Source organism: Trachinotus anak, unplaced genomic scaffold, assembly GCF_046630095.1.
Source record: "Trachinotus anak isolate AG129_WGS33_773 ecotype Australia unplaced genomic scaffold, CSIRO_AGI_Tana_v1 ptg000014l, whole genome shotgun sequence".
Lineage (NCBI taxonomy): Eukaryota > Metazoa > Chordata > Actinopteri > Carangiformes > Carangidae > Trachinotus > Trachinotus anak.
In genome coordinates, this window is record NW_027273865.1 from 21177003 (window position 1) to 21193994 (window position 16992).

A 16992-nucleotide genomic window follows, 5' to 3' on the forward strand; every position below is an offset into this window, starting at 1 on the left:
ATGTTAGAATGTATGACTATTCTGGTCATGGGTGCCAAACACCTTCTGTAAGATAACACAACATAAAAGCAAAACTCTTATTAAATGGGTGGCCATGGTCTAATTTGTGTCAGTTTAGGGGTCCTTGATGTAAAAAAGTTTGACTGCTCTAGACCAGAAAATAGACCTGCTACCAGCCACAAGACTTCAGATAATGTTATCACCTCAGTGATGCCATCTGCTGTTCAACAAGGGGAATGTTGTTTAATCAGGATGGAATTTGGCAAAATTTGGGACATAAAGTATTTATCCATTTCAGTGATTAAGGTCAATATATTTCTTTAGCTTTTTAATCTAAACACGACAATGTTTCCAGTTACCTTTTCTGTTCCATTTTATTATGACAGTTGTTTCAAAGGGGTTGACAATGACTCAGATTGACATTTTTATTGCAATTTTACAAAGGTGGTAGTTGTTATAAACATACAGTGTTAAATTAAACTGTATGGCAAATATTCTGTACACATCCTAGCAAAAGTAAACGGTGTAATTTGCAGATGGTTTAATGTGCTTGATCAGAATTTAAACATTATGTTCCTACAGTATATTGAATAACAAAAAGCCAATTAGAAATGTCTGGTAAATCACTATGAATCAAACCCACATCAGTTTCTTCTTTAGCTGTGCATGTTTAACCTCTCCAGGCACACAGGTGAAAGCGAGTGTACCTGTGTGTACAGTGTTGTTAAATTGGGCTCAATCAAGCACGCTAAAAATGAAATGCTACGATGAATCGTGGTCTGATGCTTGCAAAGGCACCTTTACTCCCGTTCTGCTATGGCGACCAGGTGGGCTTCTATCTCTGCCTCTGACAGTGTCCTGCAGGAAGAAAGAGTTGAGGAGATGTGGGTGACAAGTGGGAAAAAAAAAAAAAAAAAAGAAGAAAAAGCAAGGAACAGGGAGTGATGTAAGTAAATGCAAATTAGTTAAGTCCTTCAAAATAAACTAATGTGTCAATCAAGTAAACTTTCTTACCTATAAAAGATTAGCTCCACTGAGATTAACATACTGTATAAGCATAAACTTCATTGTGGCAAAAAATAAGAAGTACCAGACTAAATAATATGAATGAAAAAAGTCTGAATACACTTTAAGTTATACCTATGAAAGCAGGGTAAAGATAAGAATCCAGAGCACTAGTCGTCCCTTTTAGTGTCAGTTATGACCAATGTAAATCTCTTATACAACTCCTGACTATTTGACAGAGCAACAGTGGGGCTCAAGTTACCTGAACTTAGGTTTATCTTTGGTGACGACACCGATCTCCAGCTCAGTGGCCTTGAAGTCCATAGACAGGACAGACGCTAGACAGGATATAGCCATCTGGAAACACAAGGTGGAGCATGGTTATAAAAGGATAACCAGAAAACTACACTAGATGATTAAAGAAACTCAACATGAGATGCTGCAATAATGGGGTCACCCTAACTATGACTATAAAAAAAGCAGAGTTGAAATAGATCCTCACAAACAACTGCCGAGATGTTGACGCTCTAATAATGAAGATAAAGGGCCAAATACATCAGAAACTGAATTCTTCACCAAGGTGTCTCAACACAGAGAGCTCAGGTAGAGACAATCAATCGCATTAAATACTTTATTATTAGGATCTAGCTTTAAGGTAGAAAGATAAACGCAACGCATCAAAAAACATCAAGGATATGAAAGGAGAGCTGAACAGTATGTCAGACATTGTGACAGAAGTTTGTAGAGCTGGGGAAAGTTCTCAGCTTATGAATAACGAGATGACATCCTGGGTAGCAAATTAGAGTTGAAGTGAATTCTCTGCTTGGCCTACTAGTCTGAACAAAATCAAGGTCAAATAAAAACATGTCTAGAGACAAAAACCTGGCTGCAACATGGCTTTGCTGGTGTCTCCTGTTATAACAATTTGTATATGCAAGAAGCAGAAAGATGCCGTAAACTCCTTCCTGGATCCCGTACATAGCCACTGGTTTGTCTGTCTGATACAAGTCTTAAGCAAGCGCACAATCTCAATGAGCAGCAATTTTAATTCTGTACAGTACAATTCAAAATCTAGACACTGAGGAAACAGCTAGACACAGCAGGTCGCCTTTGACTTTCTACAAGATATATTTATCATTTATTTTATTAGATTTAAAATACATATAGCAAGTGAGCAGGTACTGATTTGTTGTTTTGTTCAAGTACATTTCATTTAGCCACAGTTGCTGATGGTCTTTGTGTTACAGGATGATCCTTTAGATGCCACCCAGCAACCTTTATAATGACCAAACTACTTACTTGGAGTAAAAATGTCTATCATATCAAATATGATATCAATAATTCATAATAAGACTGTCTTATTTATGTAGCCCAATTCATTAGAGTTCACTCCACCTGTACTGTCCTGTCGTGGGTCAGTTCAGGCTTCTTCTTAAGTTTCTTCTCCAGGTAACTGTTGGCCTCTGTCTGCTTGACCCCGACTGCTGTGGCTCTGAAGCCACAGTAGTAACCTGCTGGGTCACATTTATACAGGACAGGTCCCTGCTGGGGGTCAATAGCCACCATCATCATACCTGGGAGAAGAGAAGATGAGGAAGAAGAATGGGGTTGAGGGACAGCATGTGAAAAATATAAGATATGGTCCTTTGAGGAATAAATACAGAAAACTCTGCCGCAAGTCATTCAAGTGACATGCCCCCAATATCCTCTATATTAAGTGTATGGGAAGACGCAGGCTCACACGAGTGCCTAATTAAAGTACAAACAGAATACAATAAAAGGAAAAGATGAGTTTTGATGTGAGATAATTTATGCCAAGGAAAATCAGAAAGAAAGTATTGGTAGCACAATTAAGCAGTTCTCAACGTTCTGCCTCACTCACAGCAGCCTAGAGGTCTCATCTCAGCATTTTGTGTGTAGACCTGGGAGATATCAGCCAACCGACGACACAACACGTCTGCAGTGATGTCATAACCAAACTTGTATTTCCATTCCCCCGCTTCCACCCTCGCCCGGTGTACCTGAGAACGACTGTCCGCTGCACAAGACAGAAGAGGTAGGACCATCAAACACACAACATGTAGCTTTTTTGAATATTACGTCAATATAACCTTTCAGATTTAAGTGTAATTACAAGCCACAACCAAGAACACCACTAAGAGTATTAACAGATTCTAATACCCCATAAACAGTATATTACAATATTGTCCATTAGGCTCTGTGAAAGATCTAATGGATTTATAGCAAAAGAAGTTACTTCAGACATGTTTGTCATCTTCAATAAAAACAGAAAACCATAGATTCTCTGGTGTGAGTTAAATCTTAACCTTTGTCACATTTGTTCATGGATATTTTGTCAAAGTATCACAGTTACTTGGATGATGTGTTGTGTGTGTGCTGAATTCTTACCATTGTGTCCAGTCATCACACAGCCGATCCGAGGGGTTAGTTTGAACATGTTGGTCACAGTGGAAGAGTCCAGCAGCTTGTCCTGGAGTTCAGAAACGTCACAGGGTCACGTTCACCTCACAAAATTATATTGCGCTAACAAGCATTAATATTTCAGCGTACATGAAAAATAGCCGTACAGCAACATTATAATCAGAGGCATCAATACACAAAACAGGGAGATATAGTATAGTGTCGTCTTTAAACTGCTAAATGTAAATACTGAACCATAACTTATTGTTCTTATTGGCTTGGTAATTTGAGTATTAGCATCATTACAGCAGTATCTTGTTCACACATTTGTCTGTCAAGTCAGCATTACACTGGAGTCATGACTCCGTCGGGCTTCACTGTTTTGCTTCAACTCTGATCATCAGCATCCTAGTGAATGTGTGTGAGCGTGTGTGTGTGTGTGTAATGTCTTACAGGCACTTTCTTTTGTGTAACCACCACGACGCTGTCTGTCCCCCGGATCCCCACAGAAGTCAGCCCGCCCTGGGAGATGGCTTTGAAGGCATACTCTGCAGGACAGAACACGTGAAACACAGGAGAATAAAATACAATAAAAAAGTTTTTAATGTGACTGAATGAAATCCAGAGGATGACCATGTTCGCCCTTTCACTGACAAAACCTCAGTATTATTAAGATAAATTTACGGAAATATCTCTGTATGGCCACTTACACTAAAAGGTGGTAAACACCATGCTACACATAAAAATACCCTAAACATACCCTAACTTAAAGAGCTTGAAGTTTGTGGGGTGTAACTTTACATTTAAGCTTACTTCAGGTTTGAAAAATAACTTTAGATTTAAATATTAAAGAAATGTGAAACCTGGAGGCCAAACTCACGGGACAAGCTAACAAGTTTAGCTTCATGATAATGTCTGAGAGAGACTGTCTGAATGGCTGTTTCAACGGGGAGCCAGGTAATATCATCATTTTACTGCTGAGCAATAACCATGCTCTAGGATTAGCTAAAAACACCGGAGAAAATGTGTCTCTTACCGACTTGGTAGAGGCGGCCCTCCGGTGAAAATATGGTGATGTGTCGGTCGAAACCTGCGTTTGAACCGCGGGACATGTTTTTTTTTTTTTTTTTTCTCAGCGTGACCTCAGATGAACTTCACGGCACTTGTTGTATCTTAATATCGACCGGAATAACCGAGAATTATTTTCTTTTCGAGGGGTTAGTTCAGTGGAAAGAGCATGTCTGCGCTGCTGGACGATCAGCAGGATAATGGAGCCACTTCCCTGAGAGTTTTACTTTCTCTTTCAGTTGTTGTGCAGGCGGTGAGGCGCAGCTCCATGACCGGCCTCTCTCTCCACACTCATCAGAGGAGGCAATAAGGAAGTCAAGTGGCTTTACCAGCTAGACTGGGTTTCCACCGGTGGACGGACATTATCATGAAGCCGCGGGAGCGCGTCTTAAAAAGACACTGGGGACAGATTTAAACATGTCGGCATAAATATTAGGGGGAGGGTTGAATGGATAAGAGAGAGGCATCGACCCACACACCCCTCCCTGTGTCCGTCTGTCTCTGCTGTCATTTGGCCGCTGGTGGCCCCCGGACACACTGCCCAATGTCGGGCCGCAGGGTTGGCTTCTGTCTCAGCGATAAGAAACGCAGGAGGATGAACCTGGACGCCTTTGCAGACTTCTGTGCGTAAGTTGCCCCCCGATTTTTTTTTTAAATTAATTTAAATCCCTTGGGTGTTATTTGTATTTGTGTTTAGTAAAAATAAATGAACCCCCCGTCAGATTCTCATAATGGGGCCCCTAAGACTTCATTTTATTTGAATACAACACAGATTATCTCAGTTATGGAGAATTTGAGAATTACTGTAAGAAAAGGCAACACCCATGCATATTCATTATCAACTCTGTGTTACCATCATAATTAAAATATAAAGATTTCAGTATTTTCCCTGCAGGGCCCATGGGGTGGAAGTGGTGGAGGTAAGTGTTTTTCTTCACATATACATGAAGTCAATACAAGGGAGTGTCTGAGCTGTATCTATTCCTGCGCCTGTGTCTGTGTGTGTGCGTGAATATGTCTAAGAATGTAGTTGTGTACATGCCTTAACACCCACATACATAGCAGGGTGTCTTATTCATTCAAGAGGTAAAATAAATGTTACAGAAGAGACAGCTAAAGAAAGACAGTGGTAAAAGTAGTTGGGAACAGCGTGCATCCGCAGACACACGTGTCATGTTCAGATGTCCCCAACTTTAGTAATCCATGTCACAGCCACCTGCAGCCCTTAACAATGGCTGCCTGATTTTACCTGCTCAGACATTTCACTGCATGTGGATGTCTGTGCAGGAGCAATAACTTTCACACATTTTACTTAAGTGTATGTCATAATAGCCAGGCACAAGTATTACCAAAAAATATTAAGGTGAACTTGGACAAATGAGATCATTGCAGCCTCTGTACTGCATTTAACATTGTCGATAAATTAGTTTATAGAAACATGTGCTATGCCAGGAGTATTGATGTGTAAACCTGCTATACATTGTGGTTGTGTACATTTTCAAGAGTAAGCACACGATCTGAAGCCCTTGTTTATATCTCAGTAGAAGCTGAGAGAATCATTTTTTTTAATTTCTATTTTTATTTATTTATTTATTTATTTATTTTTTGCCAAAAGTGGCATCATTTAGCGCAGGTGCTTTTCAACTTTTGGACAACACTTTTTTTTGCTTTCCTGGTGCAAAAACCATTATCTTTAAAGTCTTTAATGTTCTATAAAATGCAAACGTTTCAACATGCACTAGACCTACAGTAGCTCCAGGAGGAACCAATTACATTAATTGAGCTACAGGCCATTTACTGTAAACATGCTGTTTTACAGAAATACAGGTATCAGTGTTATTAGTTGCACCTGTGTTTTTCCTGCTAAGACCTGTCAAAATATTTGTCAGCAGAAAAGGTGAATTAAACATTTCATTTGTAATAGACTAGAGTCAAAAGTTCTTTAAATAATCTTAATAATATAAACAAGAGTTGGTGCTATTTTAAAACATTTTTGGCAATGGGTTGCTCTGACATCGCCACATTAGCAGCACTTGACTCCCAGCTAATTCAAAAAAAGGCAAATAAGTAGGATCTGTATGGAGCAAAAACTTCGGTGCATGTCGATATGTGGCAAACATATGCACCATACAGTCATGATATGATCCCGTTAGCATCGTTAGCACAGTTAAGCCTCTTGCTGGAAGGCTAATTAATTTGTTGGCTAATTAGCTAGTTAACAGGCTAAGCTAACAAGCCAGGTATGGTGAGAGTAAAGAGGATACCTGCTAATTAGTGCTAACATAAATACAAACAATCGTAGACTATCACTCACCTCAAAATACAGGAACACAGACTTCCGCTTGTCCTTTTAGTCAATAAACCGCACAGCAAGTCATGCTATCAGTCCGATATTTGCATGAAAAATCCTAAAAAAGGCACAAATATCACAAACATGGCGCCGAGCAGACAGCCAGCGGACTGTGACGACACCTGTCGGTCCCTTAAAGCGACCACGCCCTTAATTAATGCATCACTTTAAGTTAGTTAAATTCAAATGGGTGAGCTCTTTAAAACCCACCGGGCAAATTAGCTATAGAGACCAAAACCGTTTTTTGCACTGCACTTTTGTACTTTTGTGCTGCATTTTAACATGGGAATTGACTCGCTTTTGGAAACCAGCCTCAAGTGGCCGTTCGAGGAACTGCAGTTTTTGTAACTTCCGGTGATTGCTGCTTGGTGTAAAGGAGTGTTTCTCTTCTGTGGCAGATTGATCTCTCTCAGCCGCTGGTTCCTCAGGGGCCTTTCGATGTCATCGTGCACAAGCTGTCTGACGTCATCGTGGAGGCTGAGCACGACAGCCAATCGCAGAAGCTGCTTTCCAACTTCCAGGTGAGGCTGGAGAAGTAGGTCCTTGTCAGCTGTCTAGGGAGGATTGTTATTGCTGCTGCTCAGTCAAGTCAAGTGGAGATTACCAATTGGGCGAAATGGGAAAAAATGTATGTAATATGTGATATGATAATTGAAAGCGAGATTCTCCCTCTGTCTTTTATATTACAGACCTACGTGTCAACTCATCCCAGTACAGTTCTTCTGGACCCCCTGCCTGCAATGACCCAGCTACTAGACCGCTTTGCCTCTTATAGGATCATGAGCAAGTTGCATAATTCACTCCGAGGTGAACTGTAGCTTCATGGTCTAATTACTGTAGATTACTGTTGCTTGTACATGTTAACAACAGCCTTTTCTATTCTATTTTACAGACTGGCGTATCTGCAGTCCTCCTTACCTGGAGATCCACAGTGCCAGTGACCTGTCATCCATCCAGCAGGCTGTGATGGCCCAGGGCCTAAGCTTTCCCCTCAGTCAGTTCACTCTCTGTCTCTAGCCTTTCTTTTTCTTATTGCCTTCTTGATTTAGTTCCTATAAATGTGTCTGTAATGGGTAATAATATTCATTTCATTTGTGCTACAAAGACTCACCCACTTCATATTTAAGCACTCAGCGCCAAATGTGAGCTCTTACCTTTCTATTGTCTTTAAATGTGGCCTGAAAGCTCATCTGCTGCATTTTAAAAACTATTCAGATGGTATTAGTCAGATTTCTCAGGACTAGATTTGTGGTCCGTGGTGTGTTAATCCTCCATAATTTTATTGTCATGGATGGTTCTCACGCTGCTGAATTCAGTTACAATTCTTTCCTTCTTGCTTCTCATGATGTATGACAGAAAAACTTCCTATTTCTCCCCAGTTTGTAAAACTAGAGTGGCACATGGCTCACTTTCCCACGAGGTAAGTGGTTTTTCCATTTTCACTTCATGACTATGACGTCATGTTTGTTTATTGTTTATTTGATCTCTGTTCACTCAGTGTCTGTGTAATCCCTGTGTCCTGCAGATGTCTCTGATCTTCAGTGCAGGCAGTCTGGCCGATATCCATCCTCCCTGTGTGCTCCAGAGCTTCGTCAACCACGGAGCTGTTCTGCACAAGGTCTTTGTGGTAGGAGACAAACACTTCTGCGTAGAAAGGCCCTCCCTCAAGAACTTCCCCTCCGGTCCCTGTGGTCAGTCTGCACCCCACTAACAGACATATATTTCCTTTCCTTTCCCTCCTTTGCCTTCTGTGCCTCGTTCTCTCCTTTCTTTCCCTTTAGTTCTACTTAAGTTAAGTTTACTTAAGTTTACTTAACTTATACTTAATTTCCCTCCCTGCGCTGTCTTGTCTTGTCCTCCTGTGTCTTTTCCTATCCCATCTCATGCCACTGTGTTTCTCTTTGTTACCCAATTTTGCTCCCTGCATCCACTGTAGTGCTGGTTTCTCTCTGCCTCCAGACAGGAAAACCATCTTCTTCAACAGCCATCAGGTGTCCAAGCCAGAGTCAAGCTCTGATCTCACAGCTGTGAGTATTAGAAATGGTATGAAAAGAATAACCAAACTAGCCACACCATACTTACACATCACGTTACTATGTATCCAAATACAATTTTCAGTGTAAGAAAATCTTTATCTCTCACTGAAACACCCACATTCCCTAAATCATTTTAGTCAAAGTCTGCAGTGGAGCAACACTAGCGCCAGATGGGCAGTGTCATCATGTGATGTGAAAATGTGAAAAAAGCATCAGTGGCTTTTAAATAGTTTCACATGAGGCTGAAATCCTCCCTAACCTTTTTTTTTCCCTCCTGCTCTCCAAGCTGGATGAACAGATGCCATGCCTCCCTCCTCCCAGCTCCCAGGCCGTGGCCGCCCTGGTCAGAGAGCTCCGAGTTCAGCTGGGCATGGCCCTGTTTGGCGTGGACGTCATCATCAACATACACACGCACACCCTCACTGTCATCGACATCAACATCTTCCCAGGTACTGCAGCTGAACTGACACAGACACACAAGTGGACACACTGATGTTCTGATACCCTCCTCTCTCCATCAGGGTATGAGGGAGTGCCCCAGTTTTTCTCCTCTCTGCTTGGCCACATCGAGTCAGTGTTGGACAAACAGACCTCTGCTTGCCCCCGGGCCACTTGCTCTCCTAAGACAACACAGACCACAGGTGGTCCATCTGCTGCCCTTTAAGTCGCCTAAGGAGCAGAGCACAGATTGTGCAGTGCCTCATCAGCCTCCCAGGACAAATAAAAGTCACTGGCACAAGCTTTTTTTAACTGTTTTGTTGGGACCGAACTCAGACTTTGCTTCAATTCTAAGAAGTTATTTATTTGTAATTTGTAACATGGCTTGATTTTAAACTAAACAATTTTCTGCTTTTAAGCACTTCTGTGTGCGAGTTGATAAACCAAACTGACTACACATTCTGGTTTAATCCACTTTCCGTTTATTGATTGACAGGTAGCATAGAAGAAAATACAGCAGGCACAAAATACAGCACTCTGATTGGCCAGTAATATTACAAATGGTGTTTTTTTTCCTGTTGTTTGAAATGTCCTCTATGCCCAATATGTCACCCCCTCCCTCCCCTCACAGACATTTCCTACATCTTTCTTGCTTTTTTTTGTAAGATACATTTTTTGGAAACATTTTGCACTTCTATAGAAAAAGAAAACTACAGTACATTCATTTTTCATTTATTCTGAAGTGAACAAATATCTCCTCTTTGGAATAGACAGCAATGCGCTCATCAGTGTTAACTGATAATGTGTGTTATTACTATGTTTACACAAGTTGACCAGCTCTTTTGCCAGTGTTCAAATACATAAATGTATTGTAAATCTTGGCTGTGTAGAAAAAAAGAGAGATTATATTTGCTAAACAAGTGCTATATGATGCACTTTGATTACATATTAAAATACATGAAATTGTGAATAATTTGAGTAATTATTGCATTCATGTGTGCTGTAGTCTATATTGTGTTATTGCAGTTAAGTGGGCCTCCAGTGGTAACCCTGTTAATCCTGCACCATGTGCATTTCTACCCAAAGTCCTCTTGGGGGCGCTGTTACTTCATATTTCCTATGACCTTGGCTTACAGACCATGACATCTGATATTTACACAAATTACATGACAGCTATGAAAAGTGTTAAGTAACATGACTGAGCGCTTACAAATGTTATTGTTGGTGTTGCTGTTACCAAAGACAACAAAATGGCTTTAGTGTCTCCCTCTTCCCTTGGCTCTTCCTTGGCTTGTTAAGATAAGAGTGCAAAGCTGGCTGAGAACCTGAGGTGACACTTTTAGACCTTGTAAGCTCTAAGTACATCACGTCCTGTTGCCACATACTCACCATGTCCAAGACAAACTTCTGTGTTTTGTTCATGTCACCCCGGTTCGTCACAAACAGTCTGGTTTTAACAGTGCATAAGCCAAATAAAACACAATCCTTGTTTCTACTTTATCATCAAAGAAATGAAGAGGATATAATGACTTACTCCTGTGTAGAAATATCAGTAATATATATAATTAACAGTCAGAACAGCAGGAACAGCTTACACATAGTTATCAATTATTGCACAAAATATATACTGAAATACACATATTATTTATAATAGGAAACACTGACTGCAAGTATTCATGACTCAGATTTCAAAGGTGATGGTGTTTGTGTAGTTGGCAATCTGCAGTCAAAATTAACATGTGAACGAAAAGTGCTGAATGCTTTGCATCTATGGCGGTTTGCAACTGAATTGAAATAACCTGCCCACCCTACAAACAGCATTTACAGGTACAGAGACAGGGACACAAGTGGTGGACACAACAAGCTTTCAGATTCTCCAAGAAAATGTATCTCTTTTTCCTCAATACGCAGGAACATTCAAATGAGCATTGAGGAAACAGTGACAGCTTTTTTCCTGGTGATCTAAAAGCAGAAATGAAAAAACAGTATGTACAGTTTCTAATACATTTACAGATTCACATCTGAGTGCTGAAGGGATTTGAAGGCTGTTAAATTGAAAAATGTGTGAGCTGAATGTGTGACTCTGAATGCAACATAGGGGTTTGTCAGTCTTGTGTGTGTGTAAGTGTGTGTGTGCACAATCGTGTGTCTTATCCTCTGCGAAGCTCCCTCAGCTCCGCAGCGACTTTGCGCAGCTCTGCTTCAATCTCCAGCAGCTCCTGTAGGCAGAAAAACATGAGACATGCATGAAGAGCACATGTGGTGACACTTTAGATTATAGCCAGCTGATTACATTGCAAATATTAGCTAAGACAGTCATATAAATAAATCCAAGTACTGTTTTAACTAAATGCTATGTATTAAATATTTCCAAAAAATTAGAAAAACTATAATAGCTGTAAATCTCAGTGTCCCTCAATAATAACAATGGTAAATGTCAGGGAGAGCTTTCAAGACCTGAAACTTTACGAGACTTCATCGTAGCTGGTGAATACCATGCAGATGAGACCAGGCCAATGAAACTCTGTCATTTTGGAGCAAATATTAATAATATATTATTCAGCTTTATCAACAGGACTCCAGGGGGGAAAAAAATCATGCTCAACTTTATGTGGTACGTACTCCCAGAAAAATAAACCACTTTGATAGACACTCACTCATATGACATTCCTGTCTTTGTAATACAATAACAGGCCAGGAACGTTTCAGAGCCAGCAAGTGTAAAAATGACATGGATGAGGACGACTGCTTCCACAGCCCCAGTTAGTTAGCTAACTTTAGTTAGGTAGTAACATAGTAACTTTAGTAAGTTAGTTACTTAAGCTAACTTTAGTTAGCTAACTAAGTTATTTTACTAATTCGACAACAGTTGAGCTTTAACATTAGCTAATGCTAGGCTAACAAATGTTAGCTAAGCTTGTCCCAGACTCACAGCATAACTGGCTGACGTTAGATATTGTGTTAACACTTTATAATAAAGGTACAAATCATAGACTCAACTTAATGCATTAATTACTGCAGGGTGCATCATGAATTCTATTGTTCCTCATAACAAATGATAAAGTCACTATGACTTTATGTGATTAGTTCACATATTTCTCAGATAAAAAAAAGTAGCTTCTTATTTCTATGAGAATAGATCCAATGGTAGTTTTGACAGATTTACAACATAGGTAGGTAGAACATTAATTTTATTTACATTGTTGTTGAAAGCAGTTACAAGTTAGAGGAGAATAATCGGACATGTTTGACATGTAACCAAGTGTTACCAAATACACACACACATTTACATATTTTTAACTTACCTCCCCTTCGTCTTCTTCGGCATCACCCTCATCATCGTCTTCCTCCTCCTGCCCCTCCTCATCCTCTCTGACGTACTCATCCTCATCTTCCTCATCCTCCCCGTTTTCTTCCTCTTCTTCCTCGTCCTTGTACCTTTCCCGCTCAAACTGCCGCGTGGCCTCATCGCTTGCTTTCTCCATTACTCTCTTCTGCTGCGGCTCCTTCACCTCTGCTGGCGCCTCCTCCTTCTTCTTGACTTCATTCTCTGCTTTCTCATCAAGCTCCTTTTCTCCTTCTCCTCCCTTCTTCTCACTCTTCTCCTCCACCGGCACTTCATCCACCTTGTCCTCTTTTGTCCCACCCTGCGTCTCCTGCTCCTCTTCTTCCTGCACCCGCTTCATCTTCCTCACAAGTTCGTCCAGCTCCTCCTGCTTCTCCTTCCTCTCCCTCTCCTGCTGTGACTTGTTCTTGCTGTCCTGCTCTTTGAGGAGCTCCTTTAGCTCCTTCTCCACCTTTTCCTTCTCCACCATCAGCTCCACCTCATTCTTCCTCCTCTCCTCAATCCTCTGCTTTTCCAAGTCCTCTGTTGTTACTCCTTTATTCCCTTTGTCCTTCTTTTCCTTCTTATCCTCCACCTCCTCCTCTTGCTCTTGCTCTGTGCCAGAGCCTTTCTGGATCTCCCTCTCCTTCGACGCCTCATATCGCTTCTTTTTCAACTCTTTCAGCAGTTCTTTCAGCTCTTCATCATTCCTCTCCTCTGTCCCTTTCTTGGTGATCTCTTCAGCAAGCAGCTCCTCAAGCTCCTTGGCTCTCTCCTCTTCCTCGTCCCTCCCTCTGTTTTCAATTCGTGGCCTTTCCATCACACTCTCTTTGGTGTCATCTGCCTCTGTCTTTTCCTCCGTCTCTTCCTCTGTCTTTTTCACAAGGTTGGTCATGTCTCTCTCCTCCTTCACCTTCTCCTGCTCCTCATCCCTCTGCTCAAAGTCGCTCTCGTCGTCAGCCAAGTTGTACTCCCTCTCCCTCTCATCCTCGTGTTCGCTTTCTCTCTCTGCAACATTCAGATTGCAGTATTCAGTGTTTCAGAGTGATGTGTGAGGAAATGCAGGGATGTGTGTGTGAATGTGAAATGTGTGCATACCATCATCAGCCAACTTCTGCAGCTCCCTCAGCAGACCCTGATGTCTTTGCACTTCATCAAGTTCCTCTGCAGAGAATGACAAGACACATTAACACTAAGATCATTTGACATATAAACGCAGTAGATAATACACAATGAACACCAGCACATAATGTGTAACAGAAGAAATGTGTCAACACACCGATCACAGGTTAGAGTGATTATAAATTGAATCAAATAAAGCAAAAGACATAGATTAAATTGAAAGTTAATCAAAAAACGGTTTGATCTGGAAATACTGGTAAATGCCTGTCACTATTCTCCAGGGCAGTGGTTTACATTTTTAAATGTCTTGTCTTGCAACAGTCCAAACCATTTTTTATAAAACAGACAAAAGTAGCAGATCTCACTTTCATACTATGTATTGTTTAGTTCAGATGGACAGATAATTAGAGACTTCACCTGCTAGCTGTGGGCCACACTCATGTTTTGACCCATCCTCATTCAGTGTTTCCTGAATAACACATTCAACCTGGAGGCACAATACAAGAAACACACAATTAGTTTGCAGTGGAATTAAAAAAAGATATTATGCTGAATGATTGGGGAAATAAAAAGGACTTGTTTCTGACCTTTGCATCATTAAGGGGTGAGGATATTGGCCGGCTTCCCACTGAGGCAGAGAGATGAGGAATGTAAGGAAGAATGTGAATAAAATCAGTATTTCTGCAGCAGAGAAAACTGCACCAAACTACTCAAAAGAGCAACACAGGCAAACTAGTCACTTAGCAGTGCTTTGCCAGGCATGGGCGTGGGTGGAGCTGTTCCCTCATTAAGGTTAAGCACAGTTATCTTGGTAAAGTGACACAGCAAAGAAGCTTAAACCTCTTCGCTCTCTCCCTCCAGGATGCAGACATTCCCAAAGGCTTTATCTCACAGGTAGTTTCCCACCAGGGCTAAATCAGTCCCCAATCCCAGCCTGCCAGCAGACCATTAAAGGCACACTAAGCAGTGCCATCAGCACCTTTTCTCACGGAGATACATCGAGTCTAACAAGAACCAAAATGTCAGTATAGAGCACAGTCCATGTTTGGCCTGAAGCCCACGACCTTTTCTTTTCTTCTTATGTATTGGGTGCAAGATGTGATACTGTTCAATTACTGCACCTTCATTTACTCCCGAATCTAAATGTCAGACCAATATAGAAAGCATGTCTGTTATAAAATGGACTCCCACTAAGCTGTATAATTTATCAAAACCATTTACCATTCCTTTGAAGCCCAACACTTGATCTGTTCACGTCTAGAGAGTAAACACATTGGTGTTGGTTGCTTAGCATTTTCTTAAGCTGTGTTTATTTTAATAAAATCAGCTTGATCAAACATGGCTTGAAATGTTTCACCCAGTATTTGGACTAAATCTAGACTAAACTCCTCAACGACAGATGTTGCAGATACAGACTTACTGCTTACAATTCAAGTGCATTCCCTCCTTTCACAGACGTAACACAGGAAGAAGCTATAAACTGAATCCACACTCTGTGCTCTGTGTCAGCTCACAGCCAGATCAGCAAAGATCAGAATCAATAGGACTAATTGATACTTTTGACCAGTGGTGAGCCCCCATACAGACACGTGAGCTGCCTTCAGTTTGGAGCTGTAATACTCTGCAAGTGCATGTGATGAAGAGTGTGTGTGTGTGTGTGTGTGTGTGTGTGTGTAATCCACACACTGTCTAAGCCGGGACACCCCGGCCCCATAATTAATGCTGTGGACTGGCTTTAGTTTTTATTGGCTTGTCCTGCTGCCCACAGTCAGACAAACTCCACGTTAGAAATTAAGAAACCAAAAGCATCCGCGCAAATGTTGCTTACACTAAAAACCTGCATCTCCATCTCTGTCAGGAACATATGTGGACATATGGAGGCAGGAGGATGCGCAATAATGAGTTTATAATAGCTTTACCCTTCTTCGTATGTTTGACGTCGAGCTGCACCGGCATTTATTGCTACACTAAAGTTGTCATACTATATCCCCTACATTATTATTATTATTATTATATTATTATCATTATTATTTCCCTCACATACTGCGACAGCTTACTATATCTTAACCCCATAAACAGTAACAGTCTGCGCTATGTAGGTTACCCGCTGTGATGCTGCATAACACTGCGTGTAACACCACTGCAAGCCTAATATTAACCCTATTTTTACACGCATGTCCGGGTGGGAGACAGATTGCCCTCATCCTCGCAGCCCTCAGGGAGCCTCACTTATTCTAACTGATTCACATGGTTTTCTTTGCCGCTGGTGCGTGTCGCCGCTGCGGCGCACGCATTTGCGCTTTTCCGCTCACCTGTGCGGAGCTTTCATTCGTTAATGTATGTTTTTCAGAGGGACTGTTTGGAGTCATGAAGTCCAAAGTGTTCCTGGGTGTGAAATCTGCCTCCTGGCCAGTGGCAGCATCGTCAGTCCAGCTGACAAACAGAAAGGTGGGCGCACAACAAATTATGTAACAACGCTTCTGTTCAGCTTATTAGTCTAAACCCCTGAGGCTTTCGCCATTAGGTTAGCGTACACCTCAAGTCTGCTCCCTAAACTGTCATTAAAATGCATTTTCTCTGGTCTGCTTTTACCATAATTCCGGTTTCATGCCGGTATAAAAAAATAAATAAAAAAATGACAGATTGAGGCAGCAGTGTGTGAAAGATGAGCCTCGTCTCCGGCGCAGCCTGCTGAGAGCTGCGCTCTGCATTTTGTGCCGTCAGTTCATACCAAGCGCCCGGGACACACACACACACACACACACATGCCGCGGCTGTGTGATGAATGTGATGCATGCTTACCTCCGACGGCAGCCCAAAGAAAAACTGCGGTTATCAGAATTCCCATAGGATCCGAAAAGCGGGGCTCCTGCAGGAGATAACCTTGAAATAACGGACCGGAGCTTCTTCACACACCCGCAGATCGAGGTGGAGCCAAGCGACGGAGGACAACGGTGTGTGTGTGTGTGTGTGTGTGTGTGTGTGTGTGTGTGTGTGTGGTGTCAGGTGACCGAGACCAGATCAAAGCCCAAACCGTCTTAAGGTGCCGGGGGTGACACGTGGTTGTTGTGTACTTACAGTATATGAACACAGTGGTCGAAGGTTTAATTAAACACCGGATCCCATGCATATTAACATATATTAACATACATGATATCTGGGAGGACCGATGGGTGCAAAAGTAGCTACACACAAAACTTCTCTGTAATTCCACATTATTCAGTATA

General features: G+C 41.5%; 3 protein-coding genes across 11 annotated transcripts; 1 reads left to right on the forward strand and 2 right to left on the reverse strand.

Moving 5' to 3' along the window:
• Positions 1-355: 355 nt before the first annotated feature.
• LOC139631710 (proteasome subunit alpha type-6-like) lies at positions 356-6991 on the reverse strand. Of its 2 annotated transcripts, none has more exons than XM_071496171.1 (7): positions 6809-6991; positions 3880-3974; positions 3415-3496; positions 2888-3043; positions 2401-2579; positions 1268-1362; positions 356-858 (listed from the first exon to the last, which is right to left on the reverse strand). In XM_071496171.1, exons 3-7 carry the CDS (start codon positions 3461-3463, stop codon positions 801-803), a joined length of 537 nt encoding a protein of 178 aa, XP_071352272.1. In that variant the 5' UTR covers positions 3464-3496; positions 3880-3974; positions 6809-6991; the 3' UTR covers positions 356-800. The 2 variants fall into 2 exon arrangements, with proteins under 2 accessions (XP_071352272.1, XP_071352271.1); XM_071496170.1 differs by lacking the exon at positions 6809-6991 and adding an exon at positions 4463-4874.
• Positions 4943-10285, forward strand: LOC139631706 (inositol-tetrakisphosphate 1-kinase-like). 8 transcript variants are annotated; one of them, XM_071496157.1, is made up of 10 exons: positions 4943-5121; positions 5390-5414; positions 7243-7365; positions 7534-7651; positions 7737-7838; positions 8224-8264; positions 8343-8535; positions 8781-8871; positions 9167-9329; positions 9402-10285. In XM_071496157.1, exons 1-10 carry the CDS (start codon positions 4943-4945, stop codon positions 9705-9707), a joined length of 1341 nt encoding a protein of 446 aa, XP_071352258.1. In that variant the 3' UTR covers positions 9708-10285. The 8 variants fall into 8 exon arrangements, with proteins under 8 accessions (XP_071352258.1, XP_071352260.1, XP_071352259.1 ...); XM_071496159.1 differs by having other exon boundaries at positions 8343-8471; positions 8804-8871; XM_071496158.1 differs by having other exon boundaries at positions 8370-8535.
• Positions 9778-16733, reverse strand: LOC139631707 (DNA ligase 1). The gene is made up of 6 exons (XM_071496166.1): positions 16568-16733; positions 14353-14393; positions 14183-14252; positions 13742-13807; positions 12624-13651; positions 9778-11537 (listed from the first exon to the last, which is right to left on the reverse strand). Exons 1-6 carry the CDS (start codon positions 16611-16613, stop codon positions 11469-11471), a joined length of 1320 nt encoding a protein of 439 aa, XP_071352267.1. The 5' UTR covers positions 16614-16733; the 3' UTR covers positions 9778-11468.
• Positions 16734-16992: the final 259 nt, after the last annotated feature.